Source organism: Euleptes europaea, chromosome 18 (genome assembly GCF_029931775.1).
Source record: "Euleptes europaea isolate rEulEur1 chromosome 18, rEulEur1.hap1, whole genome shotgun sequence".
Classification (NCBI taxonomy): domain Eukaryota; kingdom Metazoa; phylum Chordata; class Lepidosauria; order Squamata; family Sphaerodactylidae; genus Euleptes; species Euleptes europaea.
Genome location: NC_079329.1, coordinates 36,384,715 through 36,412,614, shown reverse-complemented (window position 1 = coordinate 36,412,614; position 27,900 = coordinate 36,384,715). Strand labels below are relative to the sequence as shown.

At 42.8% G+C, this 27,900-nt stretch overlaps 1 protein-coding gene across 1 annotated transcript; it reads left to right on the top strand.

Annotated features, from left to right (window-relative positions):
* Positions 1-2,631: 2,631 nt before the first annotated feature.
* Positions 2,632-26,791, top strand: LOC130490893 (vomeronasal type-2 receptor 26-like). The gene is made up of 5 exons (XM_056864696.1): positions 2,632-3,423; positions 7,476-7,703; positions 8,931-9,057; positions 9,872-10,777; positions 26,619-26,791. Exons 1-5 carry the CDS (start codon positions 2,632-2,634, stop codon positions 26,789-26,791), a joined length of 2,226 nt encoding a protein of 741 aa, XP_056720674.1.
* The last annotated feature ends 1,109 nt before the right edge of the window (positions 26,792-27,900 follow it).

Below are 27,900 nucleotides of genomic sequence, written 5' to 3'. Positions count from 1 at the left end.
AACCCACTGATTTGTTTTTTTTGGCCGTCCACGGTATCCATAACACTCTCCTCCAACACCACATTTCAAAGGAATCTACTTTCTTCCTATCAGCTTTCTTCATTGTCCAGCTCTCACACCTATACCTAGTAATAGGGAATACTATGGCATGACTTAACCTGATCTTGGTTGCCAGTGACACAGCCCATACACTGAACTGAAATCCTCCCTGACATTATTCTGTGGCTGATACACACTGAATGTTGTAGTATATAACTGATGCAGCATCTAATTCTGTTGCAGAATAATAACTCAAAACTACCAGCACATCCTGGCCTTGGCATATGCTGTCGAGGAGATCAATGAAAATCCATACCTCTTACCCAACACCACCCTGGGCTTCCGCATCTATAATAATTATTTCAGTGCCAGATTTACCCACCTTGCTGCAATAGAACTTCTCTCTACATGGAGCAAATTGATCCCTAACTACAAGTGTGGCGTCCAGAAGACTCTGACTGCAGTCATTGGGGGACCAACCTCTGACACCGATCTCCATATGGCCACCATCACAAGCAACTACAAAATTCCACAGGTAAGGTCTATGCTTAAAACACTGAGTTTCTGAGGAGGAAAGGAGGCACTTGCTTCCTAGAGGTGGTTTGGTGGCACAGAGTTTGAAAGTCACATTGCTCACATAGAGTCAACACTTGAGACTTCAAGGCCAAATCCTGGCCAAAGAAGAAAACACCTGGCGATTCCTTTGGATTTGTTAATCAAAATGTGTGTGCATGTAACTACTTTTATCCCTTCGAAGCTCCTTGATCAATTGATCTTGAGCAGCATATATCTAGTGTTGGAGGGATATAAGGACTGAAACAAATCTTGCCACTGACAATGTAGCCTTGGGGTCCCTATCACTTAGTAAAAAAGGCATTATGTCAGTCACAGAGGCATTGGATTTGTATATTAAAAGGGGGGAAATATAGTGCGATCGAAGTTCCTCGTAAAAGCGGCATTCCAAAAGGGCATGGGCTAATGAGTCAATAGAGCCAGAAGAGCAAGGGCAGATCCTGTCTGAGTATGGTATATTCAGAATTCTGCCCTGCATTACCATAGAAGGGTTAGCATTCAATCTAGTCAAGCAAAAAGCTCTACAGAGACGAGGAGTTGTTAGATAATATGTATAGGCAGGCAGACCATGTGGGGGGGGGGTATTCCGAAGAACTGGGATGAACAGACGCGACGAGCACGAAAAGTAGTGCTGTTATAATCGAGCTCTTTAATGCGCTTTTTAATTTTGGCAAAAGCTTCAGTTTTCCCAAGATCTGATAACATATCCTGCGAGAAGCCCAACAATGCCAGTTTCTCATCTAAGATTTTTTGCCATGAGGATTTAAAAGGGTCATGCTTCAGAGAAGCTAGGAACCCCTCAGTGCTAAAGCACAGTTTAAGGTGTAGTTTAAAGGCGGCCAACCACGCCCTAGCTTCAAGTGACATTTGGCCAAACTCGGAACGAAGAGTAACGCCAGCAACACATCGAGGGCATTTAGAAGTTTTCGTAAGAACTGAAGCAGTGGACGATCTATAGATTAATTGATGACTGTAATCCAGATGGCAACACCAAAGAGGATAATTGGGGTAATTTTCAGGTTAAAAACCTGAATAGCCCCTGGAATATATTTGCCACCTTTGGTGTGAAAAAAATTGACAATAGCACCAACCCCAGGTTTAATTTTGTTGGACACTGCTTTTTGATGGGCATTCCAATTTAGGTTACGGGAAAAAAGAATGCCAAGGTAAACAAACTCCTTGACTTGGTCAACCTCAAAGCCATGTAACTACTGTATCTTATGTCACACCACTCTTCTATCAAGTTTAAGATTATCTACTTTGACTAGCAGTACGTCTCCAGGATCTCAGGCAGAAAAGGGTCTTCCTGAACCTCTCAGATCCTTTCATTGGAGATGCCAGTTATGAACACACACATGAACCTTATACTGAATCAGACCCTCGGTCCATCGAAGTCAGTATTGTCTCCTCAGACCGGTAGCGGCTCTCTAGAGTTTCAGGGTCTTTCACTTCACCTACTTGCCTAGTCCCTTTAACTGGAGATGCCGGGGATTGAACCTGGGACCGTCTGCATGCCAGGCAGATGCTCTACCACTGAGCCATGGCTCCAAGAACCTGCATGCAAAGCACATGCCCTGCCTCTGAGTTACAGCTCCCACCAAAACCAGAAATGATTACTTGGTATTATGTTATTAATGTATGTGCCACCTGCTATGAGACTATAGAGAATCTCTGGGCGAAAATGCATGGGAGGTTTTGCCTTGGATTTGCTACTCTCTAGATGCACATTTTCACCATCTGAATTCTCAAAACTCTGCATGGGGGCTTATTGTTGAGTTTGAGAATTTGGCTGGGGAAAATGTGCATTTAGAGAGTGGCCAGTCCAAGGCGAAACCTCCCATGCATTTTCGCCCTCTGTGTTCTCTCAGGCCGAGTTAAAGATTTCTGTGTGCATATTCATTCACTTTTTTTTTTAAATTTTGGAACTGGATCTTCTCACCCTTCTTCACTTCCTTAAAGTTCACATACGGTTCTCCTTCAGTGATGAATGACACAATCCAATCTGTTTTCTCCCAATGGATGTTCCCAAATAGGAACCATCATTATATGGGGATTCTCCAGTTACTTCTTCATTTCAGGTGGACATGGATTGGGGTGATTTATCTGCATGTCCAGAGTGCAGAAGTGTTTGTGCATAGCGTGCTTCCCATCTTTTCCCAGAAAGGTATCTGCTTTGCCTTCATAGAAAGATTTCCCAAAATAGCAGCTTCCAATAGTGTTGTTGAACGGATGGACAAGGGGATGCATTTATACAATACTGCCATGACAAGCACTGCCAACGTGGTGGTGGTCCACGGTGAAATTCAGAGCATGATGATTTTGAGAATGTTGCTGTATTTCTCAAATTTTGAGAACAGACCAGTGAAGGAAAAGATCTGGATTATGACAGCCCAGATGGAATTCACATCACTTGCCTTTCAAAGAGATTGGGACTTAGACTTCATCCATGGTGCTATATCCTTTGCCATTCACTCAGAGGAGATGCCGGGATTCCAGGAATTTCTTCAGAGGAGAAACCCTCAACTGGACAAAGAAGATGGCTTTATCAAAGACTTCTGGAAAGATGCATTTAAGTGCTGTTTCTGTGACTCTGAGTCAGATATGAAGACTAAGAAAATCTGCACTGGGAAGGAGACACTGGAGAGTCTTCCTGGGTCTGTTTTTGAAAGGAGCATGACTAGCCATAGCTACAATGTTTACAACGGTATCTATGCTGTGGCACATGCTGTGCATGCCATGCAGTCATCCAAATTCAGACAAAAAAGCATGATGGATGGAGGGACCTGGAAGCTGAATCAAGCACCATGGCAGGTAATGCAGGATCGCTCAGCCTATCTGTGGGGAAAACACTCACCTGTGTGTCCTAGATAGTCTGATCTGAGAACATCATTGCCTTGATGTTCTTCCTATGTGTCCCGAGTCAGAGACCTGAGGTTGGGACTCAGGACTCCGCCCACCCTCCTGGGCCGGCGACTGCAGGCGGGGCCAGGAGGATGCAGAGGCGTGTCCTGGCCTGACGAGAGGAAGGAGGCTAAGGTGTGCTAAGCAGTTGCTGTAACACCTTATGCCAGGAGAGAAAGCAGAGACAAGGGTTCAAAGCCTGTGAAGCCAATGCCTGCCGGGGCCAAGGGCCAAGGTGGACCCGCCAACGATAAGGGGTGCCGTGTCAGAGCGCCACACTATGCTTGGAATTTGAATCAAGAATGTTGTGAGTTCACATGTCCACTTTGCATCTATGGGGTCTGCTTTCAAATTAGTAAGTGCTCAAATCCAGTTGTCTATCATTGTTGGCAGATGATCAACCCCCTTTCTTCAATGAAACTCATTAAGGAGAACTTTTTTAAAAATGGGGATATAATTGATTGCATAGTTCCTTGTCTCTAGTCCTGAGTGATCAATTGGCTCAGGAATTTCCAAGCCCCAATAAAGCTGACTGGAGAAGGGCCGTTGCTCAGTGGTAGAGCATCTGCTTGGCATGCAAAAGGTCCCAGGTTCAATCCACAGCATCAGTTAATTTTGGAACTAGGCAAGTAGGTGATGTGGAAGACCTCTGCCTGAGACCCTGGAGAGGCTCTACCAGTCTGAGTAGACAATATTGACTTTGATGGTCTGATTCAGTTTAAGGCAGCTTCATGTGTTCATATGTTCCTATGCATTGGCCATGTAGAAAGGATGGATGGAGTGGGAAGGTGGATCCTGAAGAATAGAAGGGATTCCTTTACAGCTCTTTCTACTGCTATGCATTTTACCTTCCTCCTGCATATCCAGAACACCAATTAGGGTTTGAGAGTTGTGAAGATGGCTACAGCAAGTGTTTAGGAAGGAAGCTTTTGGTGTACTCCATTGGTAAGAAGTCTTATTCACTGAGGCCATTGCAGTGTAATTAAAAACTAATTACACTGCTTTTAGCTCAAGTGTTTAGCAGCAGAGCTTGGAAATCACAACAGATCTCTGTGAAACACGCACGCCTTTCCAACAGGCCAAGCCCAAATGTTATAGATCAGAGATTCATTATCTTGGGGAAATGCCTGCAAGAAATTGAAGAGAATAGTGGCTCAGTGGTAGAGCATCTGCTTGGCATACAGAAGGTCCCAGGTTCAATCCCCAGCATCTCCAGCTAAAGGGACTAGGCAAGTAGGTGATGCAAAAGACCTGAGACCCTGGAGAGCAGCTGTCTGAGTAGACAATACTGACATTGTTAGACCGAGGGTCTGATTCAGTAGAAGGCAGCTTCATGTGTTCATGTGAGTCAAGGAATGAGGCAAACCTCTAGGGGAGAAAATAGAACATTAAAATCAAAGGACAGACCATCCCCAATCACTTTCAGCTCAGCACCAGAGGTCCTTCTTTAAAATGCAGGGCTGGATAAAAATCACCCTCAGTGTTCTCATGAACACTTTGAGCAATGGTAAATAATATTCTCCCTTTGAGCTACTTTTGGAAGGGATAAAAAAGAGAAAGTTGACCAAGTCAAAGTGAGAGCAGTGTGATACGGGAATCACTGATTTATGTTAGATGCCAACTGGGTTCATTTTCCCTTAGTGACAACACTGCAGAATTCCTGACTTGGATGGGGTCACACCACAAAAGAGACAAGGCACCTAACAGTGGTATGAACGCAGCTAAGAGAATGAAAACACCTGTTGTCAACAGCCATTAACAGCATATTAGCCGTAATCCTTAAATATAAAAGATGCTGGTCAATATATTGTCAATACGTGCATTGTGATATTTAGATTCTTATGAATATGTTTTCTTCTTTCTCAGATCAAATCAAATCAGACCTTTATTGGCATAAAAATAAATCAGTAAATACATATTGAGGTTAAAAGGAGGTTTTAAAATTTGAACAAGTCTCTTCCTTAGATCATATACAAGGTTTAAATTTTTTTTAAAAATAAGTCCCAAGAAGCTAGCAACCCCTGCAGTAACCTGAGCATAGCTGTCAATTAAAGGAAATCTGACTAGCTCCTTATCGGTGCCACCAGGGCAATCTTTCAAGAGGGGCTCGATGATCTGTTCCTGTAAGGGTGAGCCATCCTCATAGTGTAGCAATACATGGGCCACTGTTTCGACTTGTCCAGCGGCACAGGAACATAGCCTTTTCTCGTAGTGGACCTTGGCATTTCTGCCCGTGGTCCAGGCCGTGGGGAGGAAATTTAGGCGAGCTTGCATAAAAAGGCGTCTCAAGAAAGGGGAGGTCAGAGTGTAAAAGTAGCCAGGTAAAGAGCTCGGGGTCATATAGATACCATAGGTTAAAGTTGAGCAAGAGCTTGTAGCTCTAGCAAGGAGCATTTGTTTCCCAATGTCGGTGATCCTTAGTTCTAAAATTCTGAAGGCTTGTGCCTCATTTAAGGGGAGTAGCACCTCAAAGGACACCCCTATGGATTTAATTTTATCACTGATGGTCTTGCTCCAGGGTGAGATAAAATGGTCTGATAGCAAATGCCACGTCAAACTCGATGGGGTGGCTCTATAGTGGAGCCTCAACCAGAACTTAAAAATAAGCAGCCAGGCCCTGGTTTCTAAAAGATCTAGCCCTGTCTCTAAACAAAGAGTGGGGTACGAGACACAGTTGGGAATTCCCAGTAGTCGTCGCAGGAAAGAAGACTGGGCTGACTCTAGCTTCTGGTTGCGGATTGCCCCCAAATAGGGATTCCGTAGCGTAGCAAGGGGAGCAGCTTCGCTTTATAGATCCTAAGAGCGGCTGGCACGTATTGACCACCCCTGGAATAAAAAAATGTCGCGACAGCACCAGATCGAAGTCTCATGGCATGAATAGCCTGGCTGGACTGGCTGTTCCATTTTTAATTGCTCTGGAAGTTGACACCTAGGTACTTGAACACTTTAACCTGCTCAATACTATTTCCTTTCAGCGCCCAGGTCCACGTCTTACTGGACTTAGAGAACACCAAAATTTTTGATTTATCAAAATTAATAATTAAGGAGTTTTCTTTTAAGAAATCTGCAAACGCCTGCAAAAGGCGATTCAGGCCTACTCTAGTGCGGGATGAAAGTACTGCATCGTCTGTGTAGAGAAGCATGGGGATAGCCTGGGCATTTAAAATAGGGGGTGACCATCAACTTTCTCCAGATAAGAGACAAGGTCGGCTACATATAAATTAAAAAGGTGGGAAGACAAAACGCAGCCCTGCTTGACTCCCTTATTAGAGTTTATATAGGGAGTAAGTTGGCCGGATCTATTGTACCGAATTTGGCAGCTGTTAGAGAAGTACAGGTTTCAAATCAGAATGAGTAGGCAAGGATCAATTCCCATACCAGCCGACTTGCGCCAGAGGGGCTTTCTGGGGACTGAGTCAAACGCGCTTCTTAGGTCTAAAAAGGCCACATACAATACCCCCCCCCCTTTGCGGCGGCTGTACTTATTAGCCAAGTGAGAGAGAACAGCACAGTGGTCAAGCGTGGATTTTCCCTTGGAGAATCCTATTTGTTCCCGGCCTATTTGGGAAGGAGACCAGGGAAGCAACTTAGACAATAAATGGCTGGCATATAACTTGCCAGCCACTGAGAGCAAACCGATAGGGCGGACGTTTGAAGGATTCATTGGATCCCCTTTTTTAAAAATTGGGGTCACAATGGCCACGGTCCATGCCGCATTTATTTGGCCGCATTTGTTGATTTTAGTAAAAAGAGCGGCCAAAACTGGGGCCCATGTCTCTGGGAATACAGAGAATATTTCGCCTGGGAGGCCGTCGGAGCCCGGAGCCTTCCTGGGTTTTAGCTTGGCTATCAGGAATCTAATTGCATCAATTTCGACCGGGGCCCACATAGGAAGTCCTAATGAGGTCAAATCGCCAGGGGGAGACTCCAGACTATTTGGGTCATTTCTTCTTTCTCTTTAGCTCCACCATTTCCTGAGAAGCATCTCATTTAACAACAGTGCTGGGGAAGAGGTTTCCTTTGACCAAAATGGGGAACTGGTAGCTGGATTTGATATTATCAACTGGGTCACCTTCCCAAACCAGTCCTTTCTGAGAGTCAAAGTTGGAAGGATAGACCCCAAGTCTCCTCCTGATAATGTATTCACCATTTGTGAAGATGCCATTCTGTGGCCAAGCAGGTTTAATCAGGTAAGGGCCATACCTATTTTAAGACATCTCCAGTTGTTTCCCTGAGATTTAAAAAGTAGCTCTAGCTTTGGAGGTTGGCAACCCTAAACGAGGTAGGTAGGGTTGTCAGCTCTGGGTTGGGAAATATCTGGAGATTTTGGGGTGGAGCCTGAGGAAGACGGGGTTTGGAGAGGGGAGGGACTTCAATGCCATAGAGTCCAATTGCCAAAGCAACCATTTTCTTCAGGGGAACTGATCTCTGTCGCCTGGAGAGCAGTTGTAATAGCAGGAGATCTCCAGCCATCACCTGGAGGCTGGCAGCTTTAGAGGTAGGACAAGTTGGAACAGGGGTCAGCTTTGATGGAACCATCGCTGCCCTCAACCGTAAGCCTGGAGGAATATCTCCATTTTGCATAAGGTTGCCGACCTCCATGTACCAGCTGGAGATCTCCTGCTATTACACAGCCGATAGAGATCAGTTCACCTGGAGAAAATGGCTGCTTCTGCAATTGGACTCTATGGCATTGAGATCCCTCCCCTCCCCAAGCCTCGCCCTCAGGCCCCAAAAACCTCCTGCTGGTGACAAAGATCAACCTTAATCGTGCAGACTGTGTAATTGAACTAAATCCCACAGGGCCCGAGTCTTGTTAGACAGAGAGCTCCTGTAGGATGGACAAAGGCAAAAAAGCTTTGGTCCTGGTTGAGGACAGCTGGATAATTACAAATTGGGTTATACAAAGATCCAGGGAAGATTGCCGATCTGGAGTCAGGCCCTGTCTCTGCTGCTTACCCCCTTTGCATCTGACAATGGGAGTACCCAGATGAAGGCATCTGAAGAAGATTTTAACTACTGGCAGATTACTGTGAGAGAAGATGACCCTGAAGAGGATTTTGGTTCCTGATTCTGCACTGGTTGCAAACATTTAACTACCACCCAATCCAAAGGACAAAGGCAAAAATAAATAAAATGTACAACATGCAAAGTGATGAAAAACAAGAAATGGTATCAACCGGCAGAAAACTATGAAAAATAACATCTCAGGAAGACAGGGCACTAAGCTTAATATAGTGGTCAAACCTATATGCTGTGAGGAAAAGGCTCCAGGAAGGGTGTCATAAGTCACCTCTGGTGATCATGCCAGTATGCCATTCTAGCAGTGACCCCAAAATAGGTTGATCACTGAGATACAAGCTGACAAGATGTACTATCTGCATATTACAACATTCTCCTCTTTCTCTTATGAACAGGTGCACCCCCTTTCTATGTGTAATGGCATTTGCCATCCAGGTTATAGTAAGATGAAGAAGGAAGGGGAGCCATTTTGCTGCTATGATTGCTTTCCATGTCCAGAAGGGAAGATTTCTACCCATGAAGGTACGAATGACCTGTGCAGAGTTTCCTGGCTATACTGACTGTGATGAAGCATGCGCACACCAGACTTCACAGATTCTAATTATCCTAAATTTCCCAAAAGCTCTTCACAAAGTGTTGATGATGTTTTTGAATAAATGGATACTTTTACTTGGATCTAGGGTTTCTATCCTCCAGGTGGGATCTGGAGATCTCAAGGAATTTCAACTGATCTAAAGGCTACAGAGGTCAGTTCCTCTGGAGAAAATGGCTGCTTTAGAGGATAAACTCTGTGGTGTTATAGCATACTGAGGTCCTGTCCCCTCCTCAATTCTTGCCTTCCCCAGGCCCCACCCCCAAGCCTCCAGAAATATCCCAGCCTCAGAATGGAAACCCAACTTGGATTCTATGAAAGTGCCATGACTCCCCCCCAGATATAGATGACAAAGGGTCCCTCTCAGACCCTGAGATGCCCATGGTGGAAGTTAAGCAGGGTCAGCCTTGGTCCAGTGCTTGGATGGGATACCACCAAGTAAGACAGGGGTTGCTATGTAAAGAAAGGCAATAGAAAACCACCTCTGCTCATCTCTTGCCTTGAAAACTCCATGGTCCCGGAATTGGAATTTGTCAGTTGCAACTCAACAGCACACAATTATTATTATTCCTGGAGGTACTCTGAGCATGGCTCGTTGCTTGTATATTTGCTCTGGAAGAGTACTTTTTTACCAGCTTGGAAAACAGAAACCATCTTTTAGGGCTAAACGTTGAGGGCAGGTTACTGAAATCCTTTCTACCTTGGGTTGCCATATATATAAACCAAACTGTATTATTTTTTCAGATATGGATGACTGTTTTCCCTGTCCAGAAGATCATTATCCTAACAATGATCAGGATTTATGCATTTCCAAAATTATAAGCTTCTTATCTTATGAAGAAACACTGGGAGTCAGTCTAGCCATTTCTGCCCTTTCTTTATCGTTCATCACTGTTTTGGTCCTTGGGATCTTCATTAAATTCCAGGACACTCCCATTGTGAAAGCCAACAACCGGGACCTCACCTATGTTCTTCTCATCTCCCTCAAGCTATCTTTCCTTTGTGCTTTACTATTCATTGGCCGACCTGGGAAGTTCACGTGCCTCCTTCGACAAACAGCTTTTGGCGTCATCTTCTCTCTAGCTGTGTCTTGTATGTTGGCCAAAAGCACCACCGTGGTTCTAGCATTCATGGCCACCAAACCAGGATCAGGTCTTAGGAACTGGGTGGGGAAACGGCTGTCGATCTGCATTGTGCTTTCCTGCTGCCTTATTCAAGCCGCTGTTTGTTCTGTATGGCTGGCGACCTCTCCTCCATTTCCAGATTTTGACATGCACTCAGTGACTGGAGAAATTGTACTGCAATGTAACGAAGGGGCAGTTGCTATGTTTTACTGTGTCCTGGGCTTTCTGGGCTTTCTGGCGCTTGCTAGTTTCACTGTGGCTTTCCTAGCCAGGGTATTACCTGACAGTTTTAATGAAGCCAAATTCATCACCTTCAGCATGTTGGTCTTTTGCAGTGTTTGGCTCTCCTTTGTTCCAACTTATCTGAGCACAAGAGGAAAACACATGGTGGCTGTGGAGATCTTCTCCATCTTGTCTTCCAGTGCTGGATTACTGGGTTGCATTTTCCTCCCTAAATTATACATCATGATACTGAAGCCCGAGCTGAATAATAGAGAACAGTTACTAAGGAGAAAAAAAGGAGAAAGTAACAACCCTAAAACTCTGTGTCCCTGATCTAGCTGAAGTTATCCTTTACTAAGACACATTATCAGGAGCCCCTTGGAGCAGAGTGGTAATCTGCAGTACTGCAGTCAAAAGCTCTGCTCAAGACCTGAGTTCGATCCCAATGGAAGTCGGTTTCAGGTAGCTGGCTCAAGGTTGAATACCTTCCATCCTTCCGAGGTTGGTAAAATGAGTACCCAGCTTGCTGGGGGTAAAGTGTGGATGACTGGGGAAGGCAATGGCATTGCCTGTAATGGCCGCTTCCCCTCACTAAAGAATCATGGGAAAACTCAGTTTCCCGTGAATGCTTGCAATGGACCTGCACAATAGCCTAAGTACCAGAATTAGATTGAAGCATCTTGAAGACAAAACACTACAAGATTATAATTAAAGCAATTTATTAAAATTGTGCAAGAATATTTCTAAAAGTAACAGTGGACAGTGAGGATTAAAATAAGAATTCTATATCAGACTACATAGTAATAACATTGGTTCAGTTTACCAGATGTTACTCTTTCCAGCTAAAGTCCTTCAGCCTTCAAAGGTCCACTCTTGGATAACAGCAAGCATGGGCAGATGGCTAGACTGACCCATAAGGCAGAAACAAAATCAAAGGTCCAAAGTTAGATCAAGCAAACATGAGTAAGGCACCAAGAACAAAACTAGAATGAAATTGTTAAACTTTATGGGCAAGATTCTGAGTTGGCCTGCATTCAATTGACCAATCAGGTACGTCGGTGATGATGTCAATTAACTATGCAACTAGGGTTGCCACCTTTGGTTGGGGAAATATCTGGAGTTTTTGGGGGTGGAGCCTGAGGAGGGGTTTGGGGAGGGGAAGGACTTTAATGCCATAGAATCCAATCGTGAAAGTGGCCATTTTCCCCAGGTGAACTGATCCCTATTGGCTGGAGATCAGTTTTTTTTTAATTTTTTTAAATTGTTTTTCTAAGTCAAATAAACATATATATTTCTACAATTGCCAACAATCATAAAAAACGATGTTATATTGTTGTTGAAAGTATATCCAATATAAAAAGAAAAAGAAAAAAGAAGAAAAAAGACTTCCCCTACATCTTCGTCCATCAATAAACCTATGTACTCTTTAGTATAGATAATTCAAATCCTAATATTTTTAATTTTATTCATTAATCTAAATCACATGCAATTTTAAAGATAAAGCATTGAATATATTCATTAAAATTAATTGATACGAACACAAAAAAATTAATAAATCTCATTAATAGCAAATAGATTAGAACAATAGGTAACATTTATTACCTCCTTTAAAAGTCAATTTCTCGGTAAACCCTCCATGTCTCCCAATCACCCATAATTGCAAATTATCTTTCTAGTATATTAGTACAGTAGGTGGTTCCATTTTCACCAAAGCTAAGCCTTTTAACCAGTTCCTTTTTTGTTCCAGAAAATCTAAAATCTTTTAATCAGTCCCTTTGTCCAGAATTTCCAGAGTCTTCCGCTTTTCCTCTTTAACACTAAATGTCAAAGAGCATCCTTGGAGATTGTTGGTAAAATTCCCTCTTAGAACTGGATTTAGAAAACATTACAGCTAAGATATGCTCTGAGGACTACTCATTTTTGGAAGAGAGCCTGTTAACAACTTTTAAAGATCATCTTCGCTGCTTAATGAAAATGATGGAAAGAAGGAGACGTTGGAAAACTTGGATAAAGGGACTAGTTTAATTGGCTTTAGTGTTTTATGTGGTGAAGATTAACAAATGGAATGGGCTAAAAGGACAGGTCTTATGAATATGGATTGTATTTGATAATAAATTTATCAGTAATATTTCATTGAATTGGTGTTAGGGAGAAAGGGAGAAATATTATAAGATAGAATTAATTTCTAACCCTTTTTTGTTCTTTTGTGTTATTATTTTTTTATTTGTCATATTAAGGGATAGCTAGTAATGGAAACTGATTTTTACTGCTTATTTGTATTTGTTGAAATAGGTGTTTAAAGGGGGAGTGGGAGGTGTGGATAATTTATTGAGAAAAATATTTCTTGATGGGTTAACCTAAAGGTTACTCTTTGATTTAATTCCTCACATTTGTTTGGTATATGAAAATATAAAGAGGATTACAGGCATATCACTTAGATATAAAATATTTATAAAGCAATTGAGTAGGGGGATTAAACTGTTAGCAAAAGTATATACAATTTAATTATGGACAGGAGAGAGTGAGGGGAAGTCATTTATGCTTTGTTATTTTTTAGATTAGAAATTTTTACAGATTTAATCTTATATTGTTAAGTCTTATGGGGAAATGATGTATAAAATGAGAAAATAATAAAAATTTTATTTAAAAAAATCCCTCTGCAGACATAGGGTTCTCATAGTAAATCTGCATTGTAATTTCTTCCATCCCAAAGTCGTAGAGAGAGATCCCAGTAACTCCAGTCTTTCCACCCTTCAAATCCTCCAAACTAGCATTAAAGAGTTCTTCAGGCGGATTGCAAAGACAGAAATCAAAGTCTCTCACATTCAGATCCATTGTAGCCAGCTGATCTATCGCAGTTTCTTCTTGAAGGTATGCAGCCTCTGGTTGTTTATCATGGCTTTCCAGTTCCTTTATAGATTTTTCTGTTCTTCAGCCATCTTCTCAGTTAGAAAGGCCACTGCTCCCACATCTGGCTTCATCGTAGTAGCTTGGTTATTTGTATCTTTAAATTTGTCTAAGATGATGTCCAATTTTTGGTTGATAGATTGATATTGAGAGTTTATCATAGCAAGTAGTTGATCCAGCTGATTAATCGCACGTTCCATGGTTGCTGCTTTTAAAAATTCTGTTAAAGCTTAGTTGGTAAAGTCCAGACAGATACACTGAAAAAAGAAAGTTTGTAAATAGTTTGGCAGGATTCTTGTATTGTGGGTAGTACTTTAGTATTAGAATACCATCGAGTTGAAGACACTCTAGCATGGAGATGCTGCAGGAAACAGGATATACACAGGAAGTTGCAGGATCGTGGACCTTCCATTACCTCCTCTTGATATCCAGGAACTTGGGAGATATTTGCCAGTTGGACAAGGGAGACACACTTCCGGTCCCACAATCGATGATGCTGCAATGGTATTAGACGCCTTAGAGAGCAACAAGTTTCTTACTGACTTCCGGTTCTCCAAGATAAGTCGCTTCCAGGGAAAACGTGGCTGGAGGACCTACTTAAGTCGGAAAGACGTCAACCACTGGAGTGGGGGTTATCTCCTCCTTTTTCCCCTTTCTGCGTCGTAGTGTCTGATTGGTAGTTGTAGCGTCTTTCAAAAGATCCTGTTTGTTATGTCTACCCACCGATCAAATTGATAAGGTGGCTGGAGATCAGTTGTAATAGCAGGAGATCTCCAGCTAGTACCTGGAGGTTGGCAAAGCTATATACAGCCCTGTTACAAGTCATGTGATTAAGGGGGTAAAAAAATGAAATGGTATGGTTAAACTTAACTGCAGCTACGTCCAGCCCACTTCTCACAGGTTTTGGCTCTCATGATCTCATCTTTGCTAATTGGACGGAATGTGGTTCCACTGCCTGGGAGATTGAAGGGGAGTCAGGATAGATACTTAGAGACTCATTAACTCGCAGCACCTGGATTCTCTTATCTTGATTGCTAAAGGTCACAGCTTGCTAGGTTTCAGCAACAGCACAGTTATTTTCCAACTTAAGCTTTTCTATTATAGGCCTGCAGCCTGAATCAATCTTTGAAAAGCAAGAAACTACACTCCGTGTTGGTTAAGAGCGGTGGTTTAGAGTGGTGGAGTCTGATCTGGAGAACCGGGTTTGATCCCCCACTCCTCCACATGAGCGGTGGACGCTAATCTGGTGAACTGGGTTGGTTTCCCCACTCCTCCACATGAAGCCAGCTGGGTGACCTTGGGCCAGTCATAGCTCTTTCAGCCCCACCTACCTCATAGGGTGTATGTTGTAGGGAGGGGAAGGGAAGGTGATTGTAAGCCAGTTTGATTCTTCCTTAAGTGGTAGAGTAAGTTGGCATATAAAAACCAACTCTTCTTCTTCCTCCTCCTCTCTTTTTCACAAGAGGAAAAGCTGGTTTGTAAATAGTTAAGATTGCAGAAGTTTTCTAAGGAGAAACAATGTGATTATTTGGGACAAGAGTAGATGGGGTGATACGGAGGAACCAGCAAATGGCCTAAATTTCTTTGTCTTTTCTGTTTCTACTGCACTCAAAATAATAAAATGCTCATTTCCAAGTATGACCTTGTATTGCTTGTAATTAATTACTTCACTGCAACTTCAATGTACAGGGTGAGTTACGGAGTCTGAGGAGCCAGAACAATGACAGTAGGAAAGGAGTGTTTCCGAGGAACAGCCTCAAGCCTTGTGTTTCTCACATGGTCTCAAACTAATGGAGGTCATATGGTACATTCCTGAGTGTTTCTTTCCACCTACTGTGCCCAAAGGGAGGAACTTCGGGGAGACCATCCAAACCAATGTAGAAAACCTTCTACACACAAATATATAAGATACAGCTAGTTAGGAAACACACCCTCATTCCTTAAAGGTGATTTGGGTCAGTCTGGCTCATTGGTCTTGGCAAACTAGAGTATTGATCTGACTGGCCAACAATTGACTTTCCTTTCTCAACACCCCCCACCTTACCATTTTATGACATCAGTTGCACATGGGCTAGCTGAGGAAAGTTAGGCTGACAAGGGGAAAGTCACAGTTTGCATCAAGACATTTTACCTGCATGAAAGTTTAAAACATCATCTAAAAAAACACATTTGTAAGCTATCTGGCTCCTTCCAAAAAGAAATGCCACACAACTCATTGTGAATAAATTGAAGAAGAGCAGAAGTAGAGTGCTATGCGGAGAGATGCTTTCCAGGTATAATTGGGGGCATTGATAATTGTTCAATTGTTTTTTTTTTTTTTTACCTTTGCCTCCTGATCTACCTCTCCTGGCCATGCCCAGGTATTATATGGTCCTTGCTATTTAATTCAGGCCGCAAGAGAATTATAAAACATTTAGGGGCAAAGATACAGCCTAATAACCCAGCACTGGAAGTCAAGATGGAGAAGATCTCCACAGCTACCATATATTTGCCCTTGGTGCTCAGGTAAGATGGAACAAATGATATCCAAACACTACAGAAGACCAACATGCTGAAAGTGATCAACTTGGCCTCATTAAAAGTGCTAGGCAAGCGCCTAGCAAAGAAAGCTACGGTGAAGCTGACCATAGCCAATAATCCCAAGAACCCCAGAACACAATAAAACATGACAATGGACCCTTTACCACACTCAACCACAATTTCTTCAGCCAGAGAATGCATGTCAATGTTTGGGAATGGAGGAGCTGTACATAGCCAAATGGTACAAAGAACTACTTGAACAAGGGAGCCTGAAACAACAATGGAGATGGCCAGCCTTTTCCCCACCCATTTCCTCATGCCGGATCCGGGCTTAGTGGCCATGAAAGCCACAACAACAGTCATGGTTTTGGCCAAGACACAGGAGACCGCCACTGAGAAGATGAAGTCAAAGGCCACTTGTCGAAGAGGGCAGATGATTGTCCCAGGCTGGATAATGAATAATAGCGATGAGAGGAAACAGAGGAAGAGAGAAATGAGTAAAACATAAGAGAGACCACTATTGTTGGCTTTGACAATGGGAGTGTGTTGATGCTTCATGAAAATTCCAAGCATCACAACTGTGATCAGAGCCAAAGAGCAGGCAAAAAGACACAAACTGATGCCCAGTATTTCACGGTAAGAAAGAAAGTTTAAGCGCTTATGAAGGCATTGATCTTGGTCTTTATTTGGATAATGATTTTCTGGGCATTCAAAACAGTCATCCATATCTGAAAAGTAAAACAGAAGCAATTTAAGACTCTTTTAAGTATAACATCCTTTCTCACAGATCACTTTTATCCAGTGATATGAAAAGAGCTAGACCTAATATTATGGGTTGAATCCAGCCAGCTCTATTGTATGGGAGGCTCTCCCTTTTCAGGTTATTATCTAGCCAAGCTGAGTCAACCATTACTGGCTGAGGGTGTGGGAGAGCTCTGGAGAATTCAGATAAGAGGCACTTTATTTTGTTTTTGGGAGTCTTCCAGCAAATGGGCTGGAAGGGAGTGCTGAGCAAGATTCTTGCCATATCATGTACCCCTATCCAGCAGTTTAGATGGAGTGCTTTCAGATTTATGGTTCTCAGGGCAGGGGTCTCAATAGTAATAAAGAGTCACACAACTTAGGGGTCAGTAATTAAGTGACAGGGCTCCAGGCTGGCTTGGATGGAAGATGGAGGCAAGAATAATAAAATAATTTAGCAGAGAAGGGTTTGGTGGGGTTAGGTCTGGACAGAATTGTTTGGGGAGCAGCTCAGCCCACTACCTGTGTGGAATTCCATCTGTATCAGTTGTGGATGAGATCTAATGGTGGTACCAGTTACTGTGATTTCAGTGATGGCAGACATTCGGGAGAAAAACCAGCTACAAAACATGTGACCTTAGGATGACTTTTTTTGATTCTTGGAGTTGCCTAGGTTTGACTAGTGGAATCCTTTTATTGGGAAAATTCCATGCAAAGTTAGGATCTGCGGTGGTACTGAATCATAAATGTAGGGTCTTGTTTCCTGCTGGATATATAATTTGGATAAACAGAGGAAGATATGCACCTAGGGTAAAATTGAAATCCAAATAAGGGCTTCCCAGGTGAAGTGACAGGATGATCTAGGTGGGAGGAGTGAATTACTTGAGCATTAACTAGCTAGGGCTAGTTCAACAAAGGCCGACCTGCAGCTTGATGCCCCCCCCGAGGTTTTTTTTAATTGCATCACTGTAGAGGGCTGACCTGGATGGCCCAGGACAGCCTGATCTTGTCAGATACTGGAAGCTAAGAAAGGTTGGCCCTGGTTAGTCCTTGGAGGAGAAACTACCAATGAAGTCCAGGGTTGTTCTTCAGAGGCAGGTAATGGCAAACTACCTCTGAATGTCTCTTGCCTTGAAAACCAGATGGGGTTGACATAATTCACCTGTGACCTGATGACACTTTCTACCATCAGAAAGCTGTATTGTGAATGAGACTCTAAGGACTCAATTCATTGTCCTGCAAATTGTCCTGAATGTCCAGGTGGATTCCTGCCAGGGTGCCCTGCTGTAACATCGGACTGGATGATTTATCCAGGCCTCCAGCATATTAACAGTGGAGGATTATGTGGTGCCCAGAGATATGAGGTCATGGAGGGGGGAGGAGGCTCATAGCATAAGAACACATAAGAACATAAGAAACATAAGAAAAGCCATGCTGGATCAGACCAAGGCCCATCAAGTCCAGCAGTCTGTTCACAAAGTGGCCAACCAGTTGCCTCTAGGAAGCTCACAAGAAAAACAACTGCAGCAGTATTGTCTTGCCTGTGTTCCACAGCATCTAATATAATAGGCATGCTGCTCTGATACTGGAGATAATAGATATGCATCATGACTAATCACCATTTTGATTAGTAGCCATGGATAGCTAACATCTCCTACCTGTCTGGTTTGAAATGTGCCCGTCAGGGCATGAAATACAATCATAGCAGCAAAATAGCTTCCCCTCTTGCTTTTTCTTGCTGTAACCTGGGTGGCATTTCTCATTGCATAGAGAAGAAGGAGGCACCTAAACAGAGAAAAGTAGGATTGGTGCTTGGAAAATTTTCATCTCATTGGCCAGTATAAATTAATGCTGAAATGATTAATCATTAGTTTTATCATGAAATCCCAAACCAACAGAACAGGCATAAGAGATATAAAAAATGGGAACCCAAACTAGAAGTATCACTACACTGAAATATTCATATTAATAGATTTAAATTACAATGCCAATATTTAATGAATGGGTAGGGAATTTATCCCATATAGTAGAAGAGATTGTCCAGCATCAGAACTGGAACCAGCTTTGTGCGCTGGTCAGATACGCACCTCAGTAAAGATGCTCTGCCATGCTATGCTCTCTTCGTTAATGATTAACTCTTTGTCACCTGAATCCCGGAGACTCACTCTTCCAACTTTCACATTTAACAACGACTTGTTAGGGAAATAAACCCAGTTTCTGATCTCAAAGCCACCTGTCAGTTGACCATATTCATCAAAAGACACGGTGTCCCCAGTAGTGCTGTTAAACAAGACTCTCCTCAGGAAATAATGAAGCTAAATTGGAAAAACAAATAAAATTGGTATTTGGGTTATGAATAAGCGTATGCTTATCTGGATCTTTCACAAAGAGATTTTTCAAGCATGTGCCATCGATTTCACTGAACACAAATCTCGGCTGTCAGTAGAGTTCTCATTGAACATGTGGCAATGTAGAATTTGAAAGCATCTCTAATTAAGACAATACCTCCCATGGTTGTGAGAATTGCTTCTTGCCTTTCTCTGCCATTGCTCTGTGTCTCCGTTCTGCTGAGTGCATGGCATGTAAAGCATGTGCGATGGCATAGATGGCAATGTAGACGCTGTAACTTTGGCCAGTCATTCCCATATCAGAAAGAGGTCCTGGAAGGTTCTTAAGATTCTTCTTGCCAGTACAAAATCCCTTGTTCTCCTGACCAACGTTGAAATATTGTGATAAACAGACAAATACTTGCTTCCAAGAGATCCTGAATCGGCCATCTTGTGTTATAAAGTAGGTTCTTAGAAGGTGTAGAAAAAGTTCGAAACCCAGCACCTTCTGGGAGTGAATTGCAAACGACAATACTCCGTGCAAGGTTTCTCTTTCAAAATCCAGTTTGAATCTTTCTGTTTGGAAATCCCAGTGGGCTGTCATGATCCAGACCTTTCTTAGCGATATCTTTGACTTTTTTGCCATTTCTAATAAATACATCACAGATCCCATAGTTGGACTGTTAAAGTAAGTAACAAATACATTGGCTTGTGTTGTGTTTAGAAAGAAAGACATTCTCAAGTAGTCTGACTCTATATCTGACAAGTTGTCCACCACAAAAATGTTTTTCATTTTTTCCACGAAAGCAGTACAGATGCCCTTCTCGGAAAGTACTGGAGGCAGGGCCTGTATGAAACCTTCTCCTTTATCATCATCTGCTGCCAAGATCCCAACCCATTTCCACTGAAAATGCAGGAGTAACTGTGTGATCCCATCGAACTGATCTGCTTCACTAGGGATTGTGCGGTAGAAGGAAGGGATCTTGGCTTTATCACGTTTCTTCATAGCAAACAAACAATAACTGATCTAAGAAAAAATAAATCCATTTTTATCAGAAAGGGAAAGGTTCTTTTTAGATTTTCCTATTTATCTATCTCATTTAACAGACATGACAAATATGACTATTTCAAATTTCATCACAGTCAAAATACATATTTTTCCTCTATAGGGCAGATATGAAACATTTACTTGAAAATGTGTTTATTTATAGTATTGGTGTCCGTAGTGTGCAATGCCCCATGTGGAATATTTCATACTAATAATAGTACTTTGTTAGCACTTTTTTCTTGCCTGACCCTCATACATGTTATCTTGGTAATATTTACTACAAGCTTTTAAGGTAGGTTGATATTATTATCTCCCATGTTCCATACATGGGTCTGAAAGATACCAGTGTTTGAAAGGTTGATTGACTTGGTATTTCAAAGATGTTTAGAGATGGTTGTCAATAGTTAACTTTAAGGTGGTTAATGATGGTGTTAGATAATTCTTTTCTCTATTGTTGCATTAAGGTCTGTTCTAAACAATACAACATACTAAGTAGCTGGTGTGATGTCTGGCATGAACATTTGCCATGTTTTGAACAATTGTTAATATGCATTTGTGTTTTGTAAAGCCTTTTCTTTTCTTTTTTTTTAGAAGCCATTTTCCATGGGAACATGTTTCACCAGAGGTTTCATATCCCATGAGCCATTGCTAACTTTCTAAGGGAAGTTATGGAAGCCAGCACTCTGAATAAGACCTATAGGCACACCGATGTTGATAGTTTCTAGTCTTTCTGATGGTTTGGGATCAGAATTCTGTGGCTGGAAATCCTACCTCGCTAGTTTCCTGGCCAATCAGGGTGGTTAACAATTAAAAGCAGAACACTATAAAACAATCTTAAACACAATGTACAAATGTACAAATAAAAGTAAATTTTATAGATGCATACATGTATTATCTACACACACAACCTGATAAGCTCATCAGATCTTGGAAGCTAAGCAGGGTTGGTACTTGGCCGGGAGACCTGCAAGGAAGGCTCCGGAGAGGAAGGCAATGGCAAACCACTTCTGCTTCTCACTTTCCTTGAAAAGGCTACTGGGTTGACTTAAGTCAGCTGTGACTTGACAGAACGTATGTGTGTAAAGTGCCATCAAGTCACAGCCAACTTATGCCAACCCTGTAGCCTTTTCAAGGCAAGGTGGTTTGCCATGGTCTTCCTCTGCATAACTGGTATTCCTGGTATTCCTTGGTGGTCTCCCATCCAAATACTAACCAAGGTTGACCCTGCTTAACTTTCCCTGCATAACACCCCTATACACACACTTAACTAGTTAACTTGATCTTTGCCCTCAGCCCCAGATAGAAAACCTGAGATTCCAAAGTGGATTACATTGACATTCACTGCTCATATTAAATGGTGGCCTTTAACGCATGGCTGGTTTGTCTTGCATTTCTCCTGAGAATATAGTGAATCTCAGCTTTGTAAATGCATGGTTGCCTCCCAAGTGCACACTCAACCCACCTACCCCCTCACTTTCCCAGGTTTAACAATCCTTGCCTTGTCCCGATTATAAACGAAAATCCGCATCAAGGCAGTGGGTTATGTGGTGTGTGGCCACCTGACTCGACTCCCCTTCCTTCCGACACTCCTTTCCTCTCCCACCCCCCCTTTGCAGCCTGACTCCCGACTTCAGAGCCTTGCTGTGGAAGGAAGAGGTGGAGGTGGAGGGCAGAGAGACAGGCCGCTCCTGTGGGAGGAGGAGGCAGAGGGCCTCCACCCACGGGGATGGCAGTGGTGGCAGCTCCTTACACTAGTCGCCACCACCTCCACCATCCACTGGCTTCTGCTCTTCTCTGGTTGGGGGGGGAGGTGGGAGGTGGCAGCTTCACCAGCCCCATCACCCCCACCCTTCACTGGCTTTCCCTCTGCTTTGCCTGGGGACAGGAGCATAGAGCGGCAGCAGCTCCCGCCCAGACTAGATAGGCCATGCATGTAATTTTTAGATATTGCTGTAAAAAGATGTGCATCAACACTGAGAGAAGAATCAGAGAAACAAGCCATTGACTTTATTTGCCTCTTTCAGTAAATCCTACAAGGCAGCCAATAACTATCAGCAAAGAGTATCAGTGAAGTTCTCCCTCTACTACTCAGGCAGTTCTGTAACTTTGAGCTATCTGACATGTCAAAATCATAAAATCTATTTGGCCCAGATGGTACCTGTGGAATCTTGTAGGTAGTTAAGATGCCAGCCATCAAAAGTGACGTTTCAGAGTCTGGTCCCCCAATGAAAGCTACTGGTTTCCTTTGGACATCACAGCGGTAGTTGGGGACATTCCTTTCTGAGCCAGATAGAATTCTCAGGATGTTCTGATAGTTTCTTCTCTGAATATAGTAGGTATGTTGGATGTCGAAGCCCAGAGTCACATTTGGTAAAATATTTGGGTTGCTGTTGATCTCATTTATAGCATAAGCTAAGGCTAGGACTTCCTTATTTCCTGCTGGCACAATTCTGAAATGAGAAATTATACACACACATTTTATTATCATTGGCCTGTTTCATGAGACAAGATAAAAAGAGGGACGAATACTAAATTTCAGGTGTGGTCTGATACAGAAAATTGGCTGAATATGGAAGAGACATGTAGGGGAAAGAACTCAAAATATTATACTGAAGGAAGGGCAACTATTGTTTGGAACAAGGAATGCATTCTAGAGTAACATTTTTTTAAAATTGCAAGCCTATGCACATTTACTTTTATTAAATCCTGTTGAACTTAGTATAACTTAAGGAAGAAAGCAGATTCCTTTGAAATGTGGTGTTGGCAAAAGAACAAGCAGAGATTGTCCTAATCCCTCATTATGGATGGCACCTTTTAATGCATATGGAAGTAAAAGTGAAAACAAAGAAAATGGTCATATTAGATACCGTGACTTACTGAATAAGGAAGGAAAAATCAAAACATGGCAAGAGATGGCAGAAGAAAATCCCAAATTCAGCTGGTTTGCACACTACCAACTAGTCTCCAGACTTCAAAACAATTGTATGGTTGCTGGTAAAATGAGAGAAGAAACAGAATTTGAAAAAAGGATAAAAGGCTCAAACGATAATCTTTTAGGGAAAATTTATAAATTGCTCCTCAATATGACACAGAAGAGGAACAAGTTAAAATTTGTGCAATTAAGTGGATGCAAAATCTCGGAGAAAATATAACTATGAAAGATTGGGAACATCTTTGGCAGAAAGGACTAAAATTCACAGCCTGCCAAAGCATTAAAGAAAATTGGCACAAAATGTTCTTCTGGTGGTATATAACCCTTAATGATATTCAGCATATAAACAAAAAGTCATCAGGTTTGTGGTGGAAATGTCATAAAGTTAGAGGTACATTTTACCATTGTTGGTGGACCTTCAAAAAAGTGCAAAATTTTTGGAAAAAAATACAACCCTCGAAAAAATCCTGAATAATCACTTTGAATTTGACCCGAAACGTTTTCTTCTAAATATGATGCCCAAAGCAATAAGCAAAGAATTCCACGATAATGGCCAAACTGACAGATTATATTAATAATAAGACAGCTGAACAGCACCAAAACAGTTGGGAACCATACTATAGGTTTATGACCCAGAATAAATAACAGATTAACCATACCTTTTATGGATTATTTAAGCAGTAGGGTTTACTGAGAAAAATTTCAAAAAGGAAAGAAGTGTTAATGGCTGTATCAGCATTAAGAAAGATGGAATTAGGAGGGAAAAATAGGACGGAGTGTATTGGAAAGCAAATATAATATTAAATATGAGTATTACTTAATGGAAAAGATATAAGATAAGCATAAATTGGAAAACAAATTGGATTTCACGGTTTTGTCTATTTATCCCTCTTCTTTTGAGTATTATCAAAATACGAAGAATTATACTGAAGGTAATTATTAGGAAGTCAAGCATTTAATTTGTAAAATGAGGACAAGTATACAGTCATAAAGTAAAAATATACTAGTATAAGCTAAGAATGCAAACAGAATGTAATAACATTTATTTTTCCTTTTGGAGTATCGTTGGGTAGGGTGGATTTCCATTTCCCTTTTTAATTTGTTTTAAATTTTATTATTATTATTATTTTGTACCCCCATATATTTAAAAGCTTATAAAACAAATAAGTAACCAATGGAAGAATTTGAGTCGAAATGGTAACCTTATACATAATCTAAAATACTAGAATCTAGCAGAGAATTTGTAGTGATATATAAAGAGTAACTATGTTTAGACATTTGATAGAGTTCTAAGACATTCTAGGGTCAAAGATTAAGGACAGAACTACTACTAATACTTTTATTTTCCTTTTAAGCATAAACTTTGTTAAGGCTCGGAGGATAAAGTATGTTTCATTTTACTTTTCCCTCCCTTTCTTTTTTCTGTATCCTCAATTTACAAAATAAAAATATATTTTTTAAAAAAGAAATGTGGTGTTGGAGGAGAGTGTTATGAATACCATGGACTGCCCAAAAAAACAGAACAAAAAACCAATCAGTGGGTTATAGATCAAATCAAGCCTGACCCTAGAAGCTAAAATGACTAAACTGAGGCTGTCGTACTTTGGTCACATTATGAGAAGACAAGAGTCACTGGAAAAGACAATCATGCCAGGAAATGTTGAAGGCAGCAGGAAAAGAGGAAGACCCAACAAGAGATGGATGGACTCTATAAAGGAAGCCATGGCCCTCAATTTGAAAGACCTGAGCAAGGCTGTTAAGTATAGGATGCTTTGGAGGACATTGATTCATAGAGTCGCCTTGAGTCTGAAGCGACTTGATGACACTTAACACACACACACGTCTAAGTGACCAAGCAGGAGATTGTGAAAGATGTTATTAAAAGGACATTGCTTATATTTTCTGTTTGTAGAGCTTATAACCAGGTGTAGTGCTTGAAATGTTGAAAATAGCATTACCCGTATTGGTTAACTTCCCACGTCCTGGGATGATTTATGAAGTCGGCAGGGTCAGGGTTGGAGTTGTAAGTGGATGCGATTTCACCAATCAGAAGATCTCCTCTCTGATAATAACGCTTGACTGGCATGCTGAGGGGACGATTCAAGCTGCACATAATAGAGTGTGCACTACAATGTGCGTGAAGGAGCAGCAACAGCAGGCACAATAGAAATGCCACAATCATCCTGTGGATAAATAATGGTTCTCTCTCCATACTAAAAATTCCCCTTTCCTTTAACTGATTCTTATCAACGGCCTGCAGGAGAAAACCTTGCTGTCTACATCCCCTGACTTTTGAAATAAATCAGTTTTATACTTGGTTAACTCTAAGGAAATAAGTACAACAACAACAACAACAACAACAACAAAACAAGGAAGCACTAAGTCTGTCACTTAGGGGGCTGTACTTGTTGGCAGCAGAGGATAGGACTCGTAATAATGGGTTTAAATTGCAGGCAGAAGAGGTACCGGCTGGATATTAGGAAAAAAATGTTTACGCTAAGAGTTGTTCCAACAGTGGAATCAGCTCCCTAGGGAGGTGGTGAGCTCCCCCTCACTGGCAGTCTAAGCAGAGACTGGACAACACTTGTCAGCGATGCTCTAGGCTGATCCTGCATTAAGCAGGGGGTTGGATTAGATGGCCTGTATGGCCCCTTCGAACTCTCTGATTCTGTGATTGTAGGGTCCAGCCTGGAAACCCTGTGCTTGCTTATGATGTTAATGACAGCTTATATAATGTTTCAGAATTGGTGATGGATAGTGTTTGCTCCTGAAAATCCTAGAGGGCTTTAGAGCAAGATGAATCACATTGATTTGAGATAATGGCTAGGTTTCACAACCAGCTCCCTAAGGCAGTGTGCTCAATGTGACATAGTGAAAAGTAAACTAGCTAATGAAACTTTTTGCAAAAGTTGTTAGTGGAGAGATGAGACCTTCCTTCAGGGGTTCTGATTTGGGACCCAAGGCTTCCTAACTTCCTGCCAGCATGGTGTAGTGGTTAAGAGTGGTAGTTTGGAGCGGTGGAGCGGGTTTGATTCCCCACTCCTTGTCAGGCTCAGAAGTCCATCCTCTGCATCCCATAAGCAAACACGCTCAGGCAGGCATCCTAAGCAATGCTACTTTATTTAGAGCACAAGACAGAAGGGAGGGAAAGGAGTCATAACAACCGGTAGAGTGAAGCTGTACACAGGAGCAAAAGCATGAGAGTCAAGGCCGTGGCGTGGCACCAACTCCCCCTCAGAGAGAGTCAGAGCCCAAGCCAGCTGCAAGGTCAGGCGCCAAGTCCCTTGGCCGACTCAAGAACCAGAATAAGCCAGAGATCAGACCGACCTCCTGACACTCCTCCACATGAGTGGTGGAGGCTAATCTGGTGAACTGGGTTGTTTTCCCCACTCCCCATGGGCTGCGTGCTGCAAAACTGGAAGGGGTTAAAAGGGATCAGAGGAATGGTCCTGCATTGCTAAGACAGGTGCCAAATGTCTTCTGCAGGGGTCAATTGACAGCCTGCTCTTACAGCTCATGGAATCGTTTTATGTTGAAGGCAAAGAAAAGCAGCATAAAAGCATATATTCCCCCTTTTTGGGAGAAGGAAGAGGGAAACCTCATCTGGCAATCAAATGCGATCTAGTGACACCCCCTAAGGGTCAAGATCCGCACTGTCACTCTCTGCCAGCCCCCGAAGATGAAAACATCTTTGGACCTGGAGGAGGAGAGGAAGAATGCCCATCGCCTTACATCTATCAAGCCAGCGCGCTCCTGGTTCCGCTAGCTGAACCGATAGCTCAGCCGCCAGTCCCAGCGCCAGATCAACCGGTCCCCATGCCAATCAGGGACCCCCATGCCTGAGGTGACCCCGCTATCAACTGTGCCCAAGAAGGCTGCTCCTATGCCACACTCTAAAGTCAGTTCCCAAGCCCCAGCAAAAAGCAGATTCTTCCACCCAGGAAGAGGAGGGGGAGGAAAGGGAGCCTCTCGGAGCTATAGGCGAAATGACAAAAAGTCCTCCGCAGCCACGTTCTCTCTCCCCTACACGTTTAATGCTCCAGAAAGAAGCCAGCCAACTTGAGCCCACTTCTGGCAGCCAGAGAGGGGGGAGGCTGCAGAGAAGGAGAGAGTAAAAGAAAACGCCAAGCCTCTCTCTCCTGGCTGCTGCTGTTTTTCAGGGTGACATCAAGGACTCCCCAAGGCAGAAATGGGGGGGGGGAGGTGGACAAGCCCTGCTTTGGTGTTCTCTGCAGTCAACACGGGCATTTAGAGGAGGGCGTGCCCCCAGAGCCAAGCAGAGCAGCCTGCCCATTGGCAGTTGGTTGCAGCCTGGAGGCTGGCAACCGTCTGTCCCTTCCCACCCCGCAATGCAAGCAACTGGTCTTGCACACAAACACCCCAGGTCATGTCTCGGCAAGCGGCCCCTCCACCTTTCAGATGGCCACCAAGCCTGGGGACACTCAACAGGGTCCCAGTGACTCTTTCCAGATGCACTCTGAGCTGTGGAAATGGATCTGCCCAGCCCTCTCCAGAGACCGTGTCTCCTGGTTGTAATTTGAGAGCGCTCAGTCTGTGCAAAGGAATTTTGTCCGCGGATGCGTAAATAATGAGAGCCGACACCAGAGCTGGGATAATAAAAGGGCCAACTTTATTTAATCATTCAATAGGGATCTGCAGCGCACAAAACCAAAACATCCCCAATAACTGACTGCAGTGCGGGCCATTGTGGGGATGCTGAAGAGTCAGGCCTCCTCTTGCTTTTGCATCCCCGCTCTAAGGGCGAGACCCACCCTGGCTCTGAGCTCCGAGCCGTCACATGTGGTACGGCTCCCGCTCTTCCTTGCCAAGCCTTTTTAGTGCTCGAGGGAGGTGTGCCGCGTCCAATCCACCCTAGCCGCGAGGTCTATAGGTAAAGGATAGCGGCACCCCTCAAGGAGTTCCTGTCCCAGGTCCCTGCCAGGCACCGAGGC